Source organism: Lolium rigidum, chromosome 6 (assembly GCF_022539505.1).
Source record: "Lolium rigidum isolate FL_2022 chromosome 6, APGP_CSIRO_Lrig_0.1, whole genome shotgun sequence".
Classification (NCBI taxonomy): Eukaryota; Viridiplantae; Streptophyta; class Magnoliopsida; order Poales; family Poaceae; genus Lolium; species Lolium rigidum.
The window spans coordinates 279790546-279815080 of NC_061513.1; the positions used below are offsets into that span (position 1 = coordinate 279790546).

Below are 24535 nucleotides of genomic sequence, written 5' to 3' on the forward strand. Positions count from 1 at the left end.
ATTCTTGAGGAATCACTTCTTCAACGGAGTTGACCGCCAAGGCAAGGTTGGACCCTTTTGTCATCCCAAGAGCTCGATTGCGAGAATCATGAGAATTTTGCTCAAGCACCTTGAGAGCTTGCATCTCGTGCACGACTTGTTGAGAGGTGAGAGAGGAATAGCATTCCCTCCCGACAAGAGTCTTGACATAAATGGGTACAAACGACATCATGCATTCAATGTACTTCTCCTTTATCCAAGAGTCATTGATGTGGGTGGCACCAATAAGCCGGAAGGCATCTGCAACGGTGAGAAGTCTTCCATACATGACTTCATGATCTTCATCCGGTAGCCTCATGAAACCTTCGGCTTTATTCTTAAGAGCATTATACTTGTTCCTCCTCGTGCTCTCACTTCCAATGCAACTAGCGGACAAACCGTCCCAAGCTTCCTTGGCGGTGGTGTAGTTCCGAACAAGATGCAATTCCTTTGTCCCCACACTAGTTTGAATCATGTGCAAGGCGGTGTTGTTGAGTTGACTATCAACCGCTTCTCTTCTAGTCAACTTGTCGGGGTTGTATGGCTTGAAGCCTTCCAAGATGATTCTCCAAAGTTCATTGGAGGCACCTGCAAACATGAGAGCGAAACTCAAATTGCCAAGTATCGAAATTCTCAATGGAAAACTTAGGTGGGTCGCCCGAATGTTCATATGGGGATGGGGAACCGGTATATCGGGAGATAGAAAAGGTGGAGCTACTCGATTGTAGCTCTCACCTCCACTAGTTCCCCTAGGAGATGCAATGGGAGATTTGATAGTGTTTAAGTTATCACCTTCCACGGGTTTGGTAGAGGAGGGTAATTCCGAAGCATCTCCCTCTTCTAACGCACCCGTGTCCTTTACCTCTACACTAGGAGCCTTGGGAAGGGCCGGAGTCAAAAGCTCGGCAATCATCTTTTTCATGCTTTCCATTTGGGCTTCCATGGAGGACTTCAACGAATTGAAGTCTTCCATGGAGACCGTCTTGGCGGTCCCTTCCGAAGACTCCTCGTTCGGCATACTCTTAGGCGGTTAAGCCCGAAATAAGAGCCGAGGCTCTGATACCAATTGAAAGGATCGTATGCCGCACCTAGAGGGGGGGTGAATAGGTGCTAACCAATTTTTAGTTCTTTTTCAATTTAGGCTTGACACGAAGGTAAATTCTCTAGATAGGCAACTAAGTGAATTTACCTATATGACAAGATAAGCAACTAAGCAAGATATAACTATGCAATATAAGAGATAGAATAGGATAGAGGTAACCGAGAGTGGAGCACGCGATGACACGGAGATGATTCCCGTAGTTCCCTTCCTTTGCAAGAAGGTACGTCTACATTTGGAGGAGTGTGGTTGCTACGAAAGCCAAACCAACAGACCACGAAGGCTTCACTCGGATCTCCGGTGAGCAACGCCACAAAGGCCTAGCCCACTTCCACTAAGGGATTTCCTCGAGGCGGAAACCGGGCCTTTACAAGGTTCTTGGGGCACACATCCACAACCGAATTGGAGGCTCCCAAATCTGTTACAACACAACAATCAACAACAATACATCAACACAAATCAACTAGGGATCCAAAGAGGAACACTAGCAAGGGGGCCCTCAAGCATATGAAGGGGAAATGAAAAACGCTTCGGTGAGGATGTAGATCGGGGTCTTCTCCTTCGATTCTCCAAAGCACAAGTGATTTGGGTGGTTGAGGGAGGAGATCTGGCTATTTTGGTGTTCTTGGTGGCTCAGCAATGGAGGATGAAGATCTTAGGGTTTGAGCAACATTCCAAGGTAGGTGAAGGGGGGTATTTATACCCCACCCACTTTTCTGCCCGTTGGAGGTGAAACGCCGGCAGTGCCGGCCTTGAGACGCCGGCGGTGCCGGCCACTTTTCTGAATCTTCAGGTCGACAGACAGGCCGGCAGTGCCGGGCCGAAACGCCGGCGAGTGCCGGGGTGCACTCACCGGCGGTGCTGGCCTGAAATCACCGGCGGTGCCGGGGTGCACACACCGGCGGTGCCGGCCCGTTGTTGCCGGCGGTGCCGGCCGTGGCCAGTTTCAGCTTCTTCCTTTTTCTTTTCTTCCTTTTTGAGTGGGTCGAGATTTTCCGTGGTATCTTTTCCATAACTGTAAACCACTTAGCACACGGTTAAATTGTCACCGGTGTTGTTAACAAACACACAAAACTCAGAGATCATGAAATGTTCTTTCAGCCAGGCAGGGCATGTCTCTGTACTCCTCGTATGTTTGGGGAGCGCGGGTTCCGGCGGCGGTGACCTCGTCACTTCGCTGCTGGCCCCTGCCGGCTCCGCCTCCGCGGCCTCTTCCGCCTCCTGGACCTCCCCGCTGGAAAGCCATGGCGACCATCTCGGATCTGCCACTCTTCTGGTCATCAGGTGGGTTTTCCGCTTAGTGCCGCTGGTGTTACCGTTATCACGGTTCTTCTTTTGCTGGTGCAGGGGAATTGCTGTGGCTGCTAGGTCTCCGCCTGCGTCGTCATCGGCGGCAGTGTGATCGCTGGCAATGGAGATCATGTCATCCAAAGTCAGTTTGTTTGCGTTAGCCAAGCAAGTGAGCTTGTGTCGCAGCAATCCTCCTCTCTGCAATCCTCCTATAAAGGCGTGCATAGCTGTCGTGTGATCGACATTTTCACACTCGTTTCTGCATGCCAACCATCGGGTGAGGAAGTTCCTTGATGTTTCACCTTTCTTCTGGATACACGCCTGTAAGTCGCTTGTCGTGGCAGGTCTCTTGTAGGTGCCTCTGAAGTGCTTTTCAAAGGCGGTCTTCAGGTCAAACCAACAAAAGATGGAATTCTTCTCGAGGTCACTGAGCCAGATCCGGGCTGGACCCACAAGGTACAGTTGAAGCATGCGGCAGGCGATATTAGGGGTTCCTCCGGCAAAGGTTACTGCATTATAGTAATCCTCAATCCAGGTGTCCGGCCTTTCGGTGCCATCATAGGTCCTCGGGTTTCCGGGTAGCTTGAGGTTCATCCTTGGCGTTGGTTCCTCTCGAATCATCCTGCCGAAGCACTTTGGGCCTATGTAATCAGTTCTGTATTCGTTGAGACGTTCCCGCGCGTCACGCGAGCCGTGGCGGGGGGATTTTGAGCGAGAGCGAGATCTCCGGCAGCCGCCTCCGCCTCCACCTCCGCCTCCACTGCTAGGTGGTGGTGAGGGAGACCTGCGAGGGGGCCGATGTGACCTCTTGCTTCCGCCATCCGAATCTCCCCATCCTTCGCGGTGTTGACTCCGGCTTAGATGGCTGCCTTCACCATGGTGCTGGTTGCCTTCGTCGTTCCGGCTTCTGCGAGGCTCCGGGTCACGCTCCTCGTTCCGACTCCTCCTAGGCTCGGGTTCTCGATCGTTGTTCCGGCTTCGGCGGGGTTCCGGCGTACGCTCTCTGTTCCTCGGAGGCTGCACGTTGTCGCGGATGTTGATTCCACCTGGACCGTGAGGCCTGGTGTTTCCGACTGGACTACGGCGGCGAGGGAGTGGAGGACGCGGGTGTCCGTTGGGTGGAGGTGAGGGATTCCGGTACTTGTTCCTACCAGTGTACATCGCATCCTTTCCCTTTCTCGGATCTGACGGAGGTGTCTTTGATGGTACGGGGATTGGATTTGGGTGTTCTCTGGTTTTCCTTCTGCGTTCCGAGGATCCTGTTCGAGATTCGTCATCGCGATGGCGATTGTCGTAGGCATCCTTCTGCGCAGTAGAGACGCAATGCTCCGGGTTGGATTCCAACCTGCGCGAAGTGTCTGTCTTGCTCTGCTGCTTCATTGCTGAGGCAACGAGCGTACGGACGTATTCGATGTCAATTTCCTCGGTCTTTTTCTTCAAGATCTCCGCAGCCTTCTTCATGTTATCCTTTGGAGTTGCGAGTGGCTGTTGCTCAGTGGGGGTCGCGAAGGTAATCTTGCGGGGAGGTATAGCATCCCGCCTGATTTTATCGGCCTCCCGCTGAAGCTCGGTGACCTTGTCTTTCCAGTGTTGCTGGAGCTCCTTGACTTTTACCAGTTGTTCGTCAACCTCAAGCTCTCGCTGGTGGAAATTTTCCACGAAGTGCGCGGCCTCTTTCCTCTCATCCAGCATTGCCGCTGCGGTTCTGGCGAACTTCTGGGCTATTGCCAGCATCTCCTGTCTTTTAGCTTCTAGCGCCTCCGGATCTGCGGCATCGTCAGGGGTTATGGGTTTGTTGAGAATATCCGAGTGTGCGATTGCCTCCATGCCTGCTTGCTCAACCAGCTCTTCTGGGGACAACACTTCCTTGTGCGGACGCTCCCGCGGCAGCCGGAGATCCCGCACGGGATGGCTGTGGATCGGAATAGGTGTTGTCATCCTCTCGATTCGCGTTGATCCAGCGCCGCCAAGGTTGCGAGGACCTGTTTAGGGCTGGGCGGATTCAACTTCGGGCTGATCACCGTATCCGTATTCCTTCACCTTGCGATCGAACTCTTCGAGTATCCATGGAGGGGGCATCCCCGGAAATTGGGCTTAGATTACCCAGAATCGATTCTTCAACCGGAGTTCCGCTTTCTCCGACAGCCTCCTGCTGATCCGGAGCAGCGTTGTTTTCCGGGGCCTCGACCTGCTCGGGACCAGCTCCGGCTTCTTGAGGGGCGGTTCCGGCGGTATGGGCCAAGAAGTGCACGAAGTGACACCTTTGCTTTTCTAACACCCGGGAGACCCGGGCGGATCGCATTGGTCTTCCACCTTTATTTCCTGCTCGGGGGCGGATTGGGTGGGCTTTGATTTTTTCATATCTAAGGCGGAATCTTCCTTGGGAAGTTCCTGCGTCTCGAATCGGATCTTCGCGGCTGCGTCCCGCTCGGCGGCGGTCGCGTCAGCGCTACTTACCAGTGGGTTTCCGTCGGAATCGACGGTTTCCCCGATGAAGATGTGTATGCCGCCAACTGGGACGATGGAGAGCTTGACGGGGTCTGTCTTAGCCGGAATCCAGCACTCATCCGGAGGGACGATCGGCAGATTTCTGGCGTAAAGGACGCGCCCCACGGCGATGGTATCGTCGTAGCTTCCCATGGCGAAACCCTCCCGGTTCCGGCCTCCAGATGCCGCAGGCCCCACGGTGGGCGCCAACTGTCGTTGCCTAATCGACGGTGCCTCCGAGGAGGGATCCTCACGAGGGGGAGAAGAAGTAGGGGCCATAGGGCGGAGTGCACACGAGACGGCGGTACGCGATTTACCCAGCTTCGGAACACCTGCACGATGACAGGGCCTACTGCTGCTTGTCTGGAATTATCTGGGCACTTTCGCGTTGTTACAATGACTTGTGGTTGTGCCTCTAGGGCTCCCGGGATCCGGCTTATAAAGGCGCACGGATCTAGGGTTTACATGGAGAGTCCTAGCCGGATTACAGGTTTGCCTAACTACGGTACTATGTCTTGCCGTGTACGTTAAGGATCCGCCTCCCTCTATACATCGTCCCGGATCCAGGTTCCTACTGGGCCTTCATGGATACGGGTTCCTCCAAAGGTCGGTCGGATCCGGCTCCCTTCTCCTGGGCCGGACTTCATCCTTCAGGATCAACAGCAACTGGGCCGCCCGATGAGCTACATGCCACATCACCATCTATGGGCCACCCGGGCTTGCCGGATCTAGGCACTGTCGATGGTACACCCATGAAGTATACCCACAACAGGCGCCCGTCTCGCTGCGCCACTGGTGCTGGAATCCGGCCCAGCCTATCAAACGCGCTCTTAGTAAATGCTCGGTTCAGCACTCAGCCTGCCGGCTTCGCCTTTCGTACATGCTCGGTTCAGCCACCCTTGAGTGTCATCCACCGTCACCACCAAGTGTTGGTGGCAAGGCGTGGTTAGAGCATCTCTAGCAGAGCCCGTAAACACGTGAACCAAAAACTCGGAGTTCAGTTCACCGAACTCGTGTTTACGGGTCGGAAAAACGTTGTCACAGAGCAGAATCCGTAAAACAAGAACTGAAAAAGTGAATTTGAAATATCGCGGGGAAATTGGTCGATGATCATATATATAGATGGATTTGATGCTCCGATTGAGCATCAAAAGTTCCATAATTCAATAAATTAAACATAAATTACTTACTACACTGGCGGGCGCTACTAATTTTAACCAAAATGTTGCCTAATGGCCTATGCGCGCGGCGGTGCCGGTGGTGGCGGAGCGTCGAGGAGCTTCACTCCTCCGAGGCGTCAAGCTCGACTATCTCGAGCTTGGCGCAGAGGACGCGCTCCTCCCGGCGGCGCGCCTTGTACTCGCGCACTTGGCGGACGGCGCCCGCCTCCTCCAGGCGGAAGAGAGCGTGGGCCTCTGCCTCGGAGATCGCCTCCACCTGCGCGAGAACGGCCTCCTCCTCGTCGGATCTGTGGATGTACTCGCCCGCCGAGATCGTCGGCAAACGCTCGGGGACGAGCTCGATGTCCTCGGACTGGAGAAGTGGTGCGCGACTGGAGCCACCAGACGACGACCCCTCGCCGCTGTTGCCGTACCTCGCCAGCTTCCCTGCCCCCAGTTCGTCCACCGGCGAGCGCTGCGCTTGCGCGCGCCCTCCGACCGCTTCAGCTTCCGGCGTTCCGCGTCGGTGCGGAACACGGGAGGACGCGGCGGCGAGTCCCCGCCGCCCAATCCCGCGCCGCGGCCTACTGAGCCACCACCGGAGGCCATCGCGCCGCTTAGGAGGGTGAAGGGGTGGCTGCACAGAGCTCGATTGCTCGCTGGAATATGTGTGAGGCGGCGGCGGAGGGATTGGAAGCGGCTGAGGGGAGTAGGGTATGGAAACCGAACTCCCCTCTGCGGCCCCTTTTAATACGGGGCGGCTGCCTAGTTTCTCGGGTGCCCGAACTCGTTATACGGGCTAGGCCGCGAGTTCGAGCTCCATTCTGGTCCAGTTTCGGCCCGAACCCGTATTCGACCTGGCTCTGTTAAAGATGGTCTTAGTACAGGATAGTGATTGACCATGCAGTGAACTCGCCCGAAATAATTGCTTAAGCTTAACTAATCCTACGATGATCCTATGTGTATTAGATCCAGCCAAATCTTTAACCATTGTGGCACACAAAAACTCAAAAACCGACAAACCGTTATTATATCTAATTAAGAGTTTTAGGGTCAAGGTTAAATCAGAATAGAGTTGAGGGACCAAAGTTAGACCTCTACAGCACTTTTGAGGGACCAAAAGTAAACTTAGAGTTCTCATCGATCTGCTTAGTTATCACCCAAATAATGTGGTTCATGCTCAACGCACACTGCGAATATCTTCACAAAGATAGGCCAACAGATGGATGAATGGAAACTACAACTCCCGATCTTCACTGCTCCATCTAGAACACAAAAATACAATGCTCTACGTGATGCTATCCTGATAAGAGCCCCAGCTGTATTCAGAGAACAGTACGAAATGAATGAGCAGAACAAAACTGTTTCTTCTCCCTGCAATTCATAATTGCTGTTGTAACCAATCTCTCTACTCACTCCATATCTAGGCATAGGCAACCGAATATTACAAGATTGACTTCAGCATTGCGCATAACGATGAACTGCCGTTCTCATTGGTTAGCTGCTGTCGTTGGAACTAACGTTTAGACACTCACATGTGAAGAGCACAGCAAACAAACCACCAAGAATGTTTTCAACAGTCTAGTACATCCTGCAACGTATATAAGATAGTGGCAAAAGGTGCAATTGGTACAGCCTCTTACATCGCCGCAGGGTGTACCTGATCCAAGTTCAGAGACACTGCAGTTGATACTGAGATGGGACATATAAGAACCACAAAACAACCACCAGCCGACCATCGTAAGTGGCAAACTTCTAGAACATGCAAAGTGCTCTTGAACAAGTGGTGCTATGTGTACCGGTACAACTAGATCAAGCGAAGTGCGGCCCTATCATACATATTTCTGGCCTCGAGAAGCTTTGTAGCATCTGGCAGAACTCCTTGGCCTTGCTTCCAGCAACTGAGCGGTCAAAAGTTACTGTCATGGTTTGTAGCACTGTTGCCCACTCGAGTAACCGTTTCACAAGAGCAGCTTCATGGTCAGTTGCTCCCCAGTTACTAAGGTTTACTCTTTTGAGGCAATTCAGCGTGAGTTCCTCAGTTTTCCAGTTAGGCATCTGATCACAAACACAGCCTGCTGGGCACTCAGTTCGTACCTGAAACAAGGTGGATAGCAGCGTAATAAGATTAAATGATAGAACTGAATACCATAGCATAAGAATGATGCAACTGAGACTGCCTCAATATTTAAGTTATTTCTATTAAGAAATTTACAAAGAGTAACACCTGGAAATTAGTGCGAAGCCAACCTGCTGCAGAGTATATGATTGTTCTATCCAAATCTAACGTTGCACAACAAACATTATTTTATCATTCACAAAGTTACGTATTGCGTTCTTTTTTTTTTGGGAAAAAGTCAGGTATTGTGCTATTGATGAGCCATGCTAAATGGGATCTTAAATCGAGCTTAGACCATTGTTATTGATGCAAAATTTTAAACATATGCTCCAAGCAAGGCATTATCTCCTAAACTCTTTACTATCTCATCAAGATCGAGCCTGCCATGCAATGTCTCGAGTGAAATTCACATCACCACCTCGTGTGTATAAAAAGAGCTGTAATAATCTCCTCCAATTCCAACAGCTCCTCTCAGGAAGCCAATATCTTTTCACCCCTCCCACACAGCCACCCTCACCTCCCTCCCTGGTGGCTGCCGCCTGTCAGCGACCTCGCCGCATCTCCTACCTGCAATCCCACTACTCCTAACCTAACAATCACAAGATCACACTGCTCTAAGAGAAAGATGGGTCACCTGAGAACCATCTTGAAGAACTGGTGCAAATAATAAGGCATGCCGTTTCTTTGTTGGAAAAAAATCCTGAATCATGTTGGCTAGTTTTTCTCACTTCCACCAGACTATCAATCCTTAAAATAGGAAACCTAGGACAAAGTTAACAATACCTAGAGTAGCATGCATTGTCATTGGGAGATTCATAAGTCATATATTTGCCTCATATATAATTTGGAGCAAAGCATCAAGCCAGTATAAAACTACCACCTACAGCACAGAAACTAGCAGCTGAAGCCTATGAGTGCCAAAAATATATAAATGCATACTAAAGTATGGAATAAACAAAGTAAGGATAGCATTATCACCAGACAGCTAGTTTTGCAATCAAGTGTAAGAGTCAGCCTTCTGACACCAGTACACATAGTGAGGAGATGGAAGAAACTGGTTCCAAAGGAATGTCCTTTTGTTTCTATATGCAGGTTCATTTCCACAATCTTTGGTAGCCTTGTAATGTCTTCCATCAAGTACTCATGGTCAGTAATTTCCTGCACCAAAATCATAGGGAGTTAGAAAAAAAAAGTATAGATGGAAATGGCACAAGCATCTTGTTTACAAAGTCGATAACAAACAAGTCTGAGCTCATGTGCTCCCATGGATAACAGTATACTCACGGTGCTAATGTGTAAGATAAATGCTAACTGCTCAATGGAAGAAAGAAGTAACGGCATTCAGAGGATATCATGGTACTAGGAAGGATAAACGGTTGGATGTGGCAAGCCAAGTTTCAGGGGCTTAGGCAAAGAAAAAACTAGTGAGAATTTTTATATGCCTCTGGCACATACATTAAACTGAACTGCAAGTTTCCGAAATAATGGCACACCTCACATAAGAATCAACTCACCAGCGGATAGAGAAGCTTGAAGCGCAGATTCTGGATGAGTTCAAAGTGCCTCAAAAGGTTCATAATATTGCTATTGATTGATTTGTGTACATAGTTATCTTGTCCATATACGAAAAAAGGGTACGTGTACAGCCGCTCTAGATTTTCCATCTTGCCAAGCTCTGTAAATCTTGGATCATAGTCATCCGACCAAAGGAGGGTCACCAGCTCAGGAGCAGAGATGTTTGCAACCGGTTGATTCTTACTGGAAAGGAAGCAGATGGTCACATTTAACCATATGAGTTCGGGTGCGATAACAGTGAGCTGCTCCAACTCGTGCAGTTTTTCCAGCCTCAATAGCATAAGAGACTCAGAATGAATGGTGAAGTTGTCCAAACCCCAGACATCACGGACGGTGAGATTCCGCAAAAATGGGCACCGCGGTGAGGAGACAGCTTCACCGAGCATGCACGGACCATGTAGCCGGATGCAAATCAGGTGGAGATCGGTGAGCCGGGCGAATACGCCCAATGGATGCACGGCGAGGCCAAGATACCCTAATTTGAGGTGGATCGTGGTGGCGTCCTCGAAGCAGGGCAGATCAAAGGCGCCTATTCTCCTGGCCTCGTCCACCGATCCGTCCTGCTCCACCGTGTTGACGAGTTTTAGATGGCCGGAGAGGCGGCGCGCGGCGACTGGAAGCCAAGCCGCCACGGACTCGGGAGTGGCGTCGAGTAAACCGACTTTGAGGTAGCGGAGAGCCGGCGCTTCATGGGATTCGAGGGCGGCGCGGATGCCGAGGGGCTGAGCGCCGGGGTAAAACCGGAGCTTCGGGAGGAGGGTCCAGAGGCGGCGCCAGCGAGTGGAGAGGACGCTGGTCCGAGCGGCGACGGCGGTGTCGACGAGCTTGAGCAGGATCTGGAGAAGAAGGTCGTCGGGAAGCGCGCTGAGGCGGTCCTCGCTGCCGCCGCCGTCGGAGAGCTTGGATCTCTTGGCGGGGATCTCCCCGTCGCGGCGCTCCATGGAGGATCCAAGGATGGACCCTGGTGCGGCTCAGATCGCGGTCACGCTTGGGGGTTGGAGACGGAGTAGGGTAGCCGGTACCGACGCGGTCGCCGTTGCCGGTGGATGAGGGACGGCGATGGTCGGAGTCGCCGCCGGTTCACATGTGCGAGCTGTGGGAAAGGCTGGGGCTGTCTCCACTCTACACTACACTGCTAGTCCGAACTGCGAAGAGTGTGCTCCTAGGTTAATAGGAGTACTAGAAATCAACGGGCTTCCACAACCTTTGTGGGTTGCTGAGCATCTCCACTCGTCTTTCAGGCCCATAGGCGGTGCCGACGGTAAAACAAGAATAGAGGCCGGCTGCCAGTGGCAGCGTAGAAAAAGTAGATTCACAGATAGTTTCGCATCCTTGACTAATATTTATATAGATTTAAAAGTATAGGAAAAAAAACTTAAAAATCTAATAACCGCCGCTGTTTCCGCCACGGTCTAGCCCTAGGCGGCGGTACATCACCGCTGCGTAGTCCTCCTCCTCGTCGTCGGGCTCATCCTTCTTCGGCTGCGGCATGTAGCTGTAGCCCTGGTTGGCGTCCTGTGCCTCCCGCGCGGCATGCTGGACTGGCCAGCATCGTCGTCGCTGTCCAGGTTGATGACGAGGCCAAGGCGACGGTGGCGCTTCTCCTCCGAGCAACGGTGACCGGCCGCGCTCCACGCCTCGGCGAATTCGTCCGTCGTCGCGAAGGATTCGAGCTGGGCTTGGTGCAGCCTAGGGAATTCCTCTGGGTCGTCATCCGCCTTCACGATGGAGGGCGCCGCCTTGTACTCCGGTGGTGGCGTCCACTCGCGGCGCGGCGGAGATGGCTGGCGCTGCTCGCGGATGACGACGCCTCCGCCGCCATTGCGGCGCCTGCGAGCAGGAGCCTCCTCCGGCTTGTCCTTCACCGTCGCCAAGAAGCGTGGCAACGACGTATTGTAGGGGAAGTACCTGGCCTACGACCCTCGCGACGAGGAGGATCAGAAGGAGCAGGAGCGCGAGGAGGAGGACGCCTGTCGTCGCGCCGCCCACTGGTCGTTGCCAAGCGGGGCCGCCAGCTGCAGCTACCGTGGTGACATTTGCAGGGGCGGGTCGTTCCCATCGGCGATGTAGCGAGGACCCACGCGAGGGTCCTCCCGGGCACGCTCCACCACCGTCGCCGTCCGCTGGCGTTGTTGTTCGCTGCCGGATCGCTGCTGTCGTCATAGGTAGCGAGGCGATCTTCGCGTTAGTGCTAGAAGAACGCCGTCCACGACTGGTCGTTGTCCGATGACCACCACGGGTCATTCCTCTCCTCCGGCGTCAGGCGCTCCCAAAAGTGGTCGTAGATCGCGATGGTGCGATCGATTCCCGTCGGCACCGGCAGGCCGCCACAGCTGAGCGCCCACCTCCCCCCCAGACAGCACATATCCGGCGGGACGGGTAGCGCACATTCCAAAGGGCATGCGCCTCGGAGACTTGAAGCCACGGGCGGCCGAAGCCATTGGCGGCGGTGCCTTCTCTCTCTTGGCGGTCCATGGTTAGGGATAGGGCGTTGGAGAAAGTTTGGAGGAGGAGATGGCGAGGTCCCTGGCTGGAATGTGCGGCGAGGGAGTGCGCGCGATGGTTTATATAGCACCGAGGGAGCTGTTGTGGGTATACTTCATGGGTGTACCATCGACAGTGCCTAGATCCGGCAAGCCCGGGTGGCCCACAGACGGTGATGTGGCATGTGGCCCATCGGGCGGCCCAGTTGCTGTTGATCATGAGGGATGAAGTCCAGCCCAGGATCGGGAAGCCGGATCCTAACCGACCTTCGGAGGAGGCCGGATCCGTGAAGGCCCATAAGGAACCCGGATCCGGTACGACGTAGATGGAAGGCGGATCCTTGACGTACACGGCAAGACATTGTACCGTAGTTAGACAACTTGTAATCCGGCTAGGACTCTCCGTGTAAACCCTAGATCCATGCGTTGATGACCCACAAGTATAGGGGATCGCAACAGTCTTAGAGGGAAGTAAAACCCAATTTATTGATTCGACACAAGGGGAGACAAAGAATATTTGTAAGCCTTAACAGCGGAGTTGTCAATTCAGCTGCACTGGAAACGGACTTGCTCGCAAGAGTTTATCGGTAGCAACGGTTTATAGCGATAGCGAGTAGTGAAATATAAGCGAGCGGTTTAATAAAGACAGCAGTAGTGATTATAGTAAACGGCGAGGATTAAAATACGTAGGCATAGGGATGGATGAACAGGCGCTGCATGGATAAGAGAACTCATGTAATAATCAAGGCAAGACATTTGCGAGATAATAATAAAACAAGTATCCAAGTACTAAATAACCATAGGCATGTGTTCCGTATATAGTCGTACGTGCTCGCAATGAGAAACTTGCACAACATCTTTTGTCCTACCGGCCAGGTGGCAGCCGGGCCTCTAGGGAAACTACTGGTAATTAAGGTACTCCTTTTAATAGAGTACCGGAGCAAAGCATTAACACTCCGTGAACACATGTGATCCTCATATCACAGCCTTCCCCTCCGGTTGTTCCAATTTCTGTCACTTTTGGGCCTCGGGTTCCGGACAGCAATATGTGTATACAACTTGCAGGTAAGATCATAAAACAATGAATATCATCATGAATCAATAACATGTTCAGATCTGAAATCATGGCACTCGGGCCCTACTGACAAGAATTAAGCATAACAAGTTGCAACAATATCATAAAAGTACCAACAACGGACACTAGGCACTATGCCCTAACAATCTTATGGCTATTACATGAACGATCTCATCCAATCCCTACCATCCCCTTCAGCCTACAGCGAGGGATTTACTCACACATGGATGGGGGAAACATGGATGGTCGATGGAGAGGCGTCGGTGGCGATGATGGCGATGATCCCCTCCAATTCCCCGTCCCGGCAGGGTGCCAGAACGGATTTTCTGATCCCGAGATTGGGTTTCGCGATGGCGGCGGAGTTCTGGATGTCTTCTGGCAAATTGGTCGAACCCCCGTGCGTTTTTAGGTCAAGGGCTTTAAGTAGTCCAGAGGGGAGCGTCGGGGGCTGGCCGAGGCGGCGCCACCATAGGGCGGCGCGGCCCAGGGGCCCATGATGTCCCACAAGTATAGGGGATCGTGTGTAGCCTTTTTGATAAGTAAGAGTGTCGAACCCAACGAGGAGCTAAAGGTAGGATAAACATTCTCTCAAGTTCTATCAACCACTGATACAACTCTACGCACACTAAGTGTTTGCAATATCTAGGAAATAAAACTAGAGCGATAACGGGTATGAGAGGTGACTTTGCGAGAATAATAAAATACACGGAATAAATGTTAGTGCTTTGCAGCAATAAAACAAACTAAACTAACGAGTACCATAAGTGTGGAAAGGCGGTGGTAATAGTGGTGGCTTTTTCCAAGATCAATTAGTGAAGATCTTGGGTTCAATGTCTTCGATGCAGCTTTCTATGTAGGAGAGGCTAAATATACATGCTCTCCCTCTGGGATTACAAGTATTATATGATTGTCTTGCTAGCAAACATCCGTAAATATTAGCAAGCATTAAGGTTTCCCCAACCATAGCCTTAAGTAAATGGTCCTCTTACTCTCATACATGCAACTATCCGGTTCGCGTCCTTAGGTTTCTGTCACTCCGGCAGAACTTCCCCCTTCTAGTATACAAGTACTACCAACCCTATGGTGCTTGATCCATGCGCGCACAAATATAATGGGCACCAAGGACGGTAACATATCAACATACAACTCTAATGAACCAAAGAGAAACAACCAATCAATCAAAGAACAAATAAACTATGGCAACATGACATAGATCATAGGATTATAACTTATAGCATCAAACACCATGGTTACATAGGACGGTACAGAGGTTTGTGAGAGGATGGACCACTGAATACAATGAGGAGTTGGTGATGGATATGGCGTTGAAGACGTTGGAGGCTCAGCGAGGAGCGCCGGGAGGCGGAGGCGTGGGCGGCGGCGGCGGCGCGGGGGACCCTTCCCCGCCGCCGGCATCATGGGGGAGCGCCGCCCCTTAGCCTTCTTCTTCCTTAAGTTGGTGCTTGTGTAGATGAGTGTTTCCCCCTCCTTGGCTTGCCAAGGAGGAGGATTTTCGTGACAATGCTTGGGGGCCTCCAAAAATAGGGTTTCCCATCAATATATAGTGTTGGAGATGCAATTTAGGCCATGGGATGGATGCCCCTTTGATCCAAGGGCTTTTGGGCACCTCTAGAACCTTCCTAGGACTCCCCTCTGTCCTTCATGAGCCTCACAACTCGTGGCTGGGCCGAAATATCCAGGTATGGAAAAGAGTTTGTGTCAAATACGTCACCAACTTTCAGAGTCCCGAGACTACACGAACCTCCGCAGTAATTCTGCTCTGCCGGATGCATCCGTTGTCCGTTCTGGACGAATAAGATGTCCAAATTGTTCGGTTTGAAATTCTCTACAACTTTGTAGTGTATGACTTTTCCGTTGGACGTCGTTTTGATGGAGTTTCGAAGCGATCTTTGAAAAGTGTTCAGCAGCGACAGATTCCGGGAAATTCCAGATTTCACCATAATGAGCTATTTCCTTCCATATTTGTCGATTTCCTGCACAACAAAGTTGAAACCAAGAACTTGTGCACTTTTGCAACTATTAATAGGTTAGTCCCTTAAAACTTATAGTAATTGGTGTAAAACAAGCATGAAACATCAAAAATTATAGATACGTTTGCAACGTATCAGCCCACCGCGCCGCCATGTGGTGGGCGCCCCTCGTGCCCCCCTCCGTCTCGTCTTCTGGCTCCGTAAGTCTTCTGTGAAAATAGGCCCATTGCAATTATTTCCGGGGATTTTCCTGAAAGTTGATTTTCTGCACAAAAATAAGATACCAGGGCAATTCTGCTGAAAACAGCGTTAATCCGTGTGAGTTGTATCCATAATACACAAATTAGAGGCAAAACAATAGCAAAAGTGTTCGGGAAAGTAGATACGTTTTGGACGTATCAACTCCCCCCAAGTTTAGCTTATTGCTTGTCCTCAAGCAATTCAGTTAACAACTGAGTGCGATAAAAAAACTTTCACGAACACATTTGCTTATATGATGTAAATATTCTCATTATATGGACGAGTACTTAGGCAATTCATAATAAGATAAATGCAAATAAAGTCATCTAAGAGTTATGTCAATCATGAAAAAGATACCAACAAACTAATAATAAGCATCATGAATCATATCTATCAGCAGGATTGCAATGTTCATAAAAAGATATGATAAAGTGGTATCTCGCTTGCTCGTATTTGTACAACAAAACATAAATGCCCAGGCACCTCTGAATTTCATGGAAAGACTAGAAGTAAAGATTATCAAAGATAAAAGTATCAAAGTTATATCACAGTTAACCATATTCTGGGACAAGCATATTATACTAAGAATGACAATTATGCTCTCAAGAAGGTGCTCAAAGAAAGGATGGTGACTCAACATAAAAGTAACAAATTGACCCTTCGCAGAGGGAAGCAGGGATTAACATGTGCTAGAGCTTTTCATTTTAAAACAGAAGTAAAATTGTTTTGAGAGGTGTTTGTTGTTGTCAACGAATGATAGTGGGCACTCTAACTACCTCGTCAACCAGACTTTCAAGAGCCGCTCCCATGAAGGACGTTATTTCTACCAGCAAGGTAAATCATCCCTCTTCTCTTTTGTTTACACATGTACTTTAGTTTCATTATGGATGACACTCCTCCCAACCTTTGCTTACACAAGCCATGGCTAACCGAATCCTCGGGTGCCTTCCAACATTCACATACAATGGAGGAGTGTCTATTTGCAAATTAAATTGCTTACTGATAAATCAGGGCAAAACATGTGAAGAGAATTATCAATGAATGTTAATTAATTGGGGCTGGGCACCCCATTGCCAGCTCTTTTTGCAAAATTATTGGATAAGCGGATGTGCCACTAGTCCATTGGTGAAAGTCTGCCAGGAGTAAATGACAAGGTTGAAAGATAAAACACCACATACTTCCTCATGAGCTATAAAACATTGACACAAATTGAGAAGTACTTTGAAGGTTTTAAAGGTAGCACATGAAAATTTACTTGGAATTGTTTGAAATGCCATGCATAGGTATTTTTGGTGGATGCTTTGGAATAACTTGGTTTTCAGGGGTTTGGAAGCACGAGCGGCATTTCCGCTCAGTACAAGTGAAGGCTAGCAATAGACTGGGAAGCGACAATCAAGAGAGCAATAACTATCATAATCATGCTTGCGACAAAATAAAATTAACGGAGGCATAAAAGTGATACAAGAACTCCGAAGCAAAGTAAATCATCGAGGCTTAATTGACTTTTGTTTTTCAGTCATATGCATGCGTGAGCATGTGCCAAGTCAATTCAAATGAATTATTCAGAGGAGGATACCACAATGTCATACCTATCTATGAATAAAACAATGCAAGCAAATATTTATGACATGCTACTCATTATTAATAAATTGGAGCTAAACATGAGAGATCATGAACTACTAGACTTTCATTAAATGGCATATACCTCATATGAACCAACTAAGCATGCTCACATGAATGAGTATATGTACAAAAATGAAAACAAATAGAGTTCATACCAGCCTCTCACCACAGTCGAGTTGTCATAGATCGTCATTATTGCCTTTCACTTGTGCAGCTTGAATAATATGGAATGAAAACCAAGATCCAACCACCGGAGACCGCTGAACTCCATAATAAACTTTATAAAACCGAAGAAGAACAACAAATATTTTTGGTGTTTTCGAATTTAGAGTCACCGAACGAAAGTAAAATCTTTTTGGATTTTGTCATAGCAAACCAACGATAGTAAATAAAGCAAAATAGGACAAGAAACCAAATAAACAAATGATAAAGAGAAACAGCAGAAATATGTTTGGTCTTTTTGTGTTTTAGAAAAGAAACAAAGCAAAAACAAGAGAATGAGAACTAAAAGAGTCACATAAACACAAAGTGGCAGAAATCCGTCAAACTTGATAGCAGTACAGTAATCATTTTTTTCAAAAATCTTCTGCTGTTCAAATCGAAAAGTGTTCAACTAATGAAAGTTAGATAATAACCTGGGAAACATGAACAAAAATTGGCTGCTCAAAATAACGTTCTGGCTATTTTTTGGAATATTTTTAGTATCAGTCCAGAATCTGTTTTTTAGACAGCACTTCCCCAAATATCATCTTCCTCATATTAGAGGCAACCATAGGCACACAAATGAAATAAAAAAGTAAAAGTAAAGGTTACTACAGTAGTAACAACCTTCAAAAACTAAAATAAGAACCTACTGAAATAAAAATAACCGAAAGAGAAACAACCAAAAGAAACGAAACAAATATGTACAAATATCCGGCAATTGTAATATGCAATGAATGAGTGATGCCGGCATACCTCCCCCCAAGCTTAGGCTTTTGGCCTAAGTGGAGATCAACCCCAGCGACGGTCAGGGTTCCACGCCGGTGGATCATACATGGCGTGGTCATAATAAGATCCCTGTGCAGAAGAAAAGGATGAAGGCTCCACATGCCCAAAATGCTGATGTGAAGAACTTGCTGCGTCGGATGACAAGTCGAGGGGTTCCTCGGCCTCCTCCATGCCGTCCCCTGCATGATGGCCGCTCCTCTCTATGTATGCATCAAGTTCATCTTCTGTGACCGACCAATTTTCCCTGGAATTAAGGTTAAACAAAGCAGGTGCAGGCAATCCAACTAGCCTTTCAGATTTAGTTACTCTCCACTTTTTCTTGAAAAAGGTTATCTCATAGGACATGTTATTAAAATTAGACCAATTAGAAACAAAGTCATGTTTTATCATGGAAACAATATCAAGTTTCTCTATAGAGAGCTGAACATCAAGAGAGTGAGGTTCTACACCATGCATAGCTAGCAAACGAGAGGCAATGAGACCTCCACAAACTCCTCCTTTATCACGGTTAGTAGCAAGCCTAAAAGCTATCAAAGCACCAAATTATAAGTTCTATCACGTTGCAATGCAGCAGCTAAGAAAACCAAGTCATGGATGGATAACTTATTTGCATTCTTTCTAGCAAGGACGCACTTGGTGATAAAGTAAGCAAAATAGCGAATAGATGGGAGTTGAATACTACGAATTTTACCACTCTCATCTGAGAAGCTTCTCCCTTGACAGATCATCTCGTATAGATTCAAGAGTTGCCGTGGCAGCCCCCTAATCTTCTCACATGATCCCCATTCCGGTACTTTAATAGCTGCACAAAAATCATCAAAAGGCAAGTTGATAGTTTTATTGTAGATTTTATATCGAACCATGGGGTTAGGTTGGGACCAATGAAATTCAAAATCCTGCACCACTGACATGGTTAGTTTTGCATATTGGTAAGGTTCACCAACAACAAAATCCTCTAACCCTGCATTAGAAATTAGATTTTGAACATCCTGAAAAATTCCTGCACTCTTTATGAAGTCGGTGCATAGGTAGTAGGAGGGGTATACCCCTGATACGTCTCCAACGTACCTATAATTTCTGATGTTCCATGCTTGTTTTATGACAATACTTACATGTTTTGCTTGCACTTTATAATGTTTTTATGCGTTTTCCGGAACTAACCTATTAACAAGATGCCGAAGTGCCAGTTCCTGTTTTCTGTTGTTTTTGGTTCCAGAAAGGCTGTTCGGGCAATATTGTCGGAATCGGACGAAATCAACGCCCAGAACCTTATTTTTCCCGGAAGCTTCCAGAAAGTCAGAGAGGGACCAGAGGGGTGCCCTGGGGGCCCCACACGTGGTGGCGGCGCGGCCCAAGGGGGGTGCCCCCCTAGTGTGAGGAGGCCCCGTGGCCCCTCCGACTCCGTCTCTTCGCCTATTTAAGCCGTCTCGACCTAAAACATCGACACCAATTGACGAAACTCCAGAAAGACTCCTGGGGCGCCGCCACCATCACGAAACTCCGTTTCGGGGGACAGAAGTCTCTGTTCCGGCACCCTGCCGGGACGGGGAAGTGCCCCCGGAAGCCATCTCCATCAACGCCACCGCCTCCATCATGCTCCGTGAGTAGTTCCCCCATGGACTACGGGGTCTAGCTGTAGCTAGTTGGTATTATCTCCCCCATGTACTTCAATACAATGATCTCATGAGCTGCCTTACATGATTGAGATTCATCTGATGTAATCGGTGTTGTGTTTGTTGGGATCCGATGGATTGTTACATTATGATTAGTCTATCTATAAAGTTTGTGAAGTTATTGTTGCTTGCAATCTTGTTGTGTTTAATGCTTGTCACTAGGGCCCGAGTGGCATGATCTTAGATTTAAGCTCTATACTTATTGCTTAGATTGTATCTACAAGTTGTTTGCACATGTCTATGTCCGGAACCCGAGGCCGCAGAGTGACAGCAACTGGGATAACTGGAGGGGAAGGCGTAGGTATGAGGATCACATGTTTTCACCAAGTGTTAATGCTTTGCTCCGGTGCTCTATTAAAAGGAGTACCTGTTGCGGTCAGAAACCCACCGGCGAGCAGCGACGGGCAACACAGTAGAGCCGGGAGGCTCCCAGGACTGCGGCTGGCCCTGGTCTCTCCGAGCGACGGCCCGCAAAGATTCCGGCGCGCGCGTCCGATGCTGGTGCAAGGGCGTGCCACCTGACCTATACCTGGTCAGGAAGGTGTTGGATTGTGCCTCGCTTAGTTTCCTGCATGGCATACACGTAAACATTAAATACGAGCCTCGATCGGCTCTCAAAGAGCCGATCCACCCATGATCCGTACGAGGTGTACGAATATATGGTGGTCCTGCTTGATCAATATAAAGTTAAAACGAACTACTACGATTTAGGATTTTCACCACATAATCGGAACATCCTACGCGTGATTGAGCCTGGCGGCCACGCACGGTAATCGTAAGCCGACCCTAGACAAGGCCTAAAAACCAACACGAAGTTGATCCCCGGAACATCCTGTCTAGGGCTAGAAAACTACACCCTACGCGCCACTGGATCCTTCAACCCGTTTGTAAGGCCTAACTATGCAGATATTAAACTAATCCTTGAAGAACAAGGAGCAATCATAACGGATCGGATCTACTGAATAATGATCAAGCGGGGTGCCGCCCTTACACCTAAGATAGGTGTAAGGCGGCTAGACGTCTAAGGGTTGCACGACGACGAGCATATGATACGATGAACAATGCTAACCCTAACACATCTATGATAACTACGTTGCTCGCCATCAACAAGGCTTCGGCACGAGCAACGCATGAACAACAAATAAACTTGTACTGCCTAGATCGCAAGATGCGATCTAGGCAGACATGATGCTTACCGGAAGAAACCCTCGAGACAAGGGAGTTGGCGATGCGCCTAGATTGGTTTGTGGTGAACGTGATTGTTGTTTATTTCATAAACCCTAGATACATATTTATAGTCCGTAGACTTTCTATCGTGGGAATAATCCCAACCGGGCACGAGCCAAACTCTATCTAAACGACACGTATCCTACTATATTACAGATACACGGGCAAACTAGCCCAAATTTTGCATATAAGGCCGATTCATGTATTTCTTCCATGTATATTCCTCAAGCCCATCTTTAATCGCGGCCCACCTCTGATCCAGTCAAATTCTGGTGATAACACATGCCCCCCTAGTTTTGGAAATGACAATTCCAAAATCACTCTGTTCTTTCTTCGTCGGGTCATGTCGTAGCAGAGCAGAACCGTCGCAGTATCCTTCATCATGATGCCTTGCCTCTTCCACTTCTCCGCGTGACCTGGCAAATTTTTTTTCTTTGGGCACCACCTCCTCGGAAACTGCTGTGGCATTGAATCTCCACTATATCCCCTTTTATTTAACCGCTCCAAACAGTTTGCTTCTTCATCCCCTTCGCATTAGCACTCCAAAAGCCCTCCTGCGCCACCATGTCTTCTTCCTCCTCCGCCTCATCGGGTCTTTCCACCCAATCCTCCTCCTCCCGCGAGCCGACGCCGGAGTGGGACCCGGAGGAGGCCCATGCGGCCAACATCCGCCGCGCCATCGAAGCCGGGGAGGAGTCCAGTCACGACTTCTCCGTCTGGTCCGAGGACGACAAGTCCTCGACCGACGGGGAAAGTGACCTCCGCTTCCTTGCCGACGGGGAAACGGAGGAGGAGAGCGATGACGATCGCTTCTCCTGGGATGACTTCACCTCCTCCGAGGAGGAGGAGGAGGAGGACGACACCTCCTCCGACGAACCGCCGACCAAGCGCTTCGCCCACGGCCGGCGGAACCTCGGCGACTTCGACGGCGACGACGACGACGGCGACGAGGAGGACGAGGACAACGAGGGCCCTGCCGGCGGCCGGCTGCGGCGGCGACGACGAGCCCGCCGGGAGTAGCGCCGACAGGTGGCGGCGACGGCGACGACGAGGGCAGCGACGGCCCATAGACAGGACCCTTAGCATAGGATCAGTAGTAGTAGATGGGGCAATGTATCCCCTGGTACTTCCTTTTGGGAGCAATCAGCTCTTTATGTAAGAAATCCCGTTTATCAATGAAGAATTTCCCCCAATTTGATTTTGCCGATTTCCTTTATGCTAATTTAGCTGATTTCCCCTTATACTGACTTTGCCGATTGTCAACTTAGCCAATGCTCAATGAGCCGATGGCAACGCATCGGTCCCTCATAATCCGTCCTTCATCTCTTCGACTAAAGAGTGATTGTAAACTTGGTCAATGCTCAATGAGCTGATGTCAACGCATCGGTCCCTCACGATCTATCCTTCATCTCTTCGACTGATGACTTTGAGCTCTGGTGGATAATGTGGAAGACCAATGCCTTCAAGAGAGCCCTAGGATCGCTGCTGAAACGACTTGACACTGAAGCCGATACTTCTGCAGAACAGATGTCACTTGCTCGCAAATCTCCTCAGTGATACTTTATAACCCTGCTCCGTTTCTTTTCAGCAACCAGATGGCCCAGAGCCAACTCCCTACCGGTGATGATGGATCCCTCTTTAAATTCCTCCTACCGGCTCCAGTGATCCTCTCCTGCAAGAACTCACCACCTTTGAAGAAGGTTATGATGGAGGGCCAGCCGATGAAACCCCAATCGGCTTCTAAAAACAGAATATCTACCAGGTCAGTTGCCCCCCGAGCCTCAGTCAAGGCGAGAACGGCGGTGAGGACACACAATTCAGTCGAAGAGCCTCAAACTCAGGCAATCTTGAGACAGCCAAACTCCACCAAGAAAGGGCAGGGCAGCTCCATCCTCTCCTCGGCTCAACTTGGCCAAACCGGCAGCAGAAACACCAGAGCCGATCGCCTCTTCTACTGTTAAAAGCCGATATTGCAGACGAAACACCAACGGCTTAATGAGCAAAAGGCTGCCTTGTACGCCAAGCGACGCTTCGACGACGCATCGCTGAGCCGGCGACCTTGCGCAAAGGGTTGGAGGTCTTTGAAGAAAAGGTTCGGGCAACAAAATCAGCTCATTGTTCACTCCCTCAAGGAAGCAGAAGGCCTCGAAGCTGAACTGAAGACCGACTTGGTCGAAATCCGCGTCATGTACTAGAGTCGATGTCTGTGCATCGGCTTTGTTTCTTAGCTCTAAAGTCGATGTCTGTGCATCGGCTGTATATCATGAGAATTTTTTTTACTGGCCGATTTTTCTATCGGCCCCCAATATTTCACTGCACATGTATCGCACATGTTCATCTGATTAGGTGCCCCCCGAGCCGAATCTGCCAGGTAACTGCGGATATCGGCTCTGTAGTTAGCCAAGGCACTGTATTTGAACGTCGGCTCCGTTAGGGCCAATGTTGACTTTTCCCGGCTCATCGGCCGACGTAAAACCGCTGCCCATTAGATCGACGTTGAACACAGGCAGAACGTATGGTGAGGATAATTTTGGCCGATTGCTGGAATCGGCCTCCATGTTGATTGAATCGCTCAATGAAGGTTTTGCAATGTTCCTCCATAGATCTTTGGGGCCGACCACACGGATCGGCATCGCCACGTTTGTCCATAGATGTTGCTCTTGTTACACGGTCAGGCCGGTGGATAAGACCAGCCTCACCCCGTCCTTCGTCACGTCGATGCGCTCGCGAGTCGTCCAAATTGATGCTCGAGAGTGGCTCTTGGCCTGTTGTCTCCCAAACGTTCATGCCGGCCGTTGAAATCTCGGCTGAATCATCCGCGTGGACGACCTCTACTTCATCTCCATCCCACTTGTATTAGGCATTGGTGCATCGTGGATGGAATGCAACGATTGGCGTGGATCCAATCTCTTCCTAGCAGCACAACATAGGTGCTCTTGCTATCGACAATAAAGAACGTCGTAGGGATGGTTTTCCTTCCTACGGTCAGATCCACGTTCAGAACACCTTGTGCGTCAGATGCTTGGCCGTTGAAATCGCTCAGCGTCACGTTGGTCTTGATCAGATCCGAGCTAGAGCGTCCCAACCGACGTAGCATGGAGTATGGCATAATGTTGACTGCCGCTCCGGTGTCCACCGAGCATCTTGTTGACAGGCTGCCCATTGATATAGCCTCGCAAGTACGGGGCCTTCGGATGTCTGTAGCTTCTTTCTCGTGGCTTCTCAAAGATAACCGGCCGTGGGCCGCAGTCAAGTTGTGCCACATGTGCTTCGTCTAATCCTGGAGCACTAAACTCCGTTGGAAGGATGAACACCATGTTTGTGCCAGCCGATGTCTCATCATCGGCTTTCTTTTGTCTGGGGCGCCACTCTTTCCTTTGTGGCCGACCTTCTTCGTCCAGGGTTCGCTGAATTTTCGCGGCCGGATCAGGCCGCGCCTTCCTTAACGTGTGCAGGTATAACCTTTCGGCTTCCTCCAAACCACG

At 49.7% G+C, this 24535-nt stretch overlaps 1 protein-coding gene across 2 annotated transcripts; it reads right to left on the reverse strand.

Moving 5' to 3' along the window:
- Positions 1-7548: 7548 nt before the first annotated feature.
- On the reverse strand, positions 7549-10837 carry LOC124667663 (putative F-box/LRR-repeat protein At4g15060). 2 transcript variants are annotated; one of them, XM_047204922.1, is made up of 3 exons: positions 9688-10837; positions 9152-9331; positions 7549-8151 (listed from the first exon to the last, which is right to left on the reverse strand). In XM_047204922.1, exons 1-3 carry the CDS (start codon positions 10687-10689, stop codon positions 7867-7869), a joined length of 1467 nt encoding a protein of 488 aa, XP_047060878.1. In that variant the 5' UTR covers positions 10690-10837; the 3' UTR covers positions 7549-7866. The 2 variants fall into 2 exon arrangements, with proteins under 2 accessions (XP_047060878.1, XP_047060879.1); XM_047204923.1 differs by lacking the exon at positions 7549-8151 and adding an exon at positions 8747-8956.
- Between the last annotated feature and the right edge of the window lie 13698 nt (positions 10838-24535).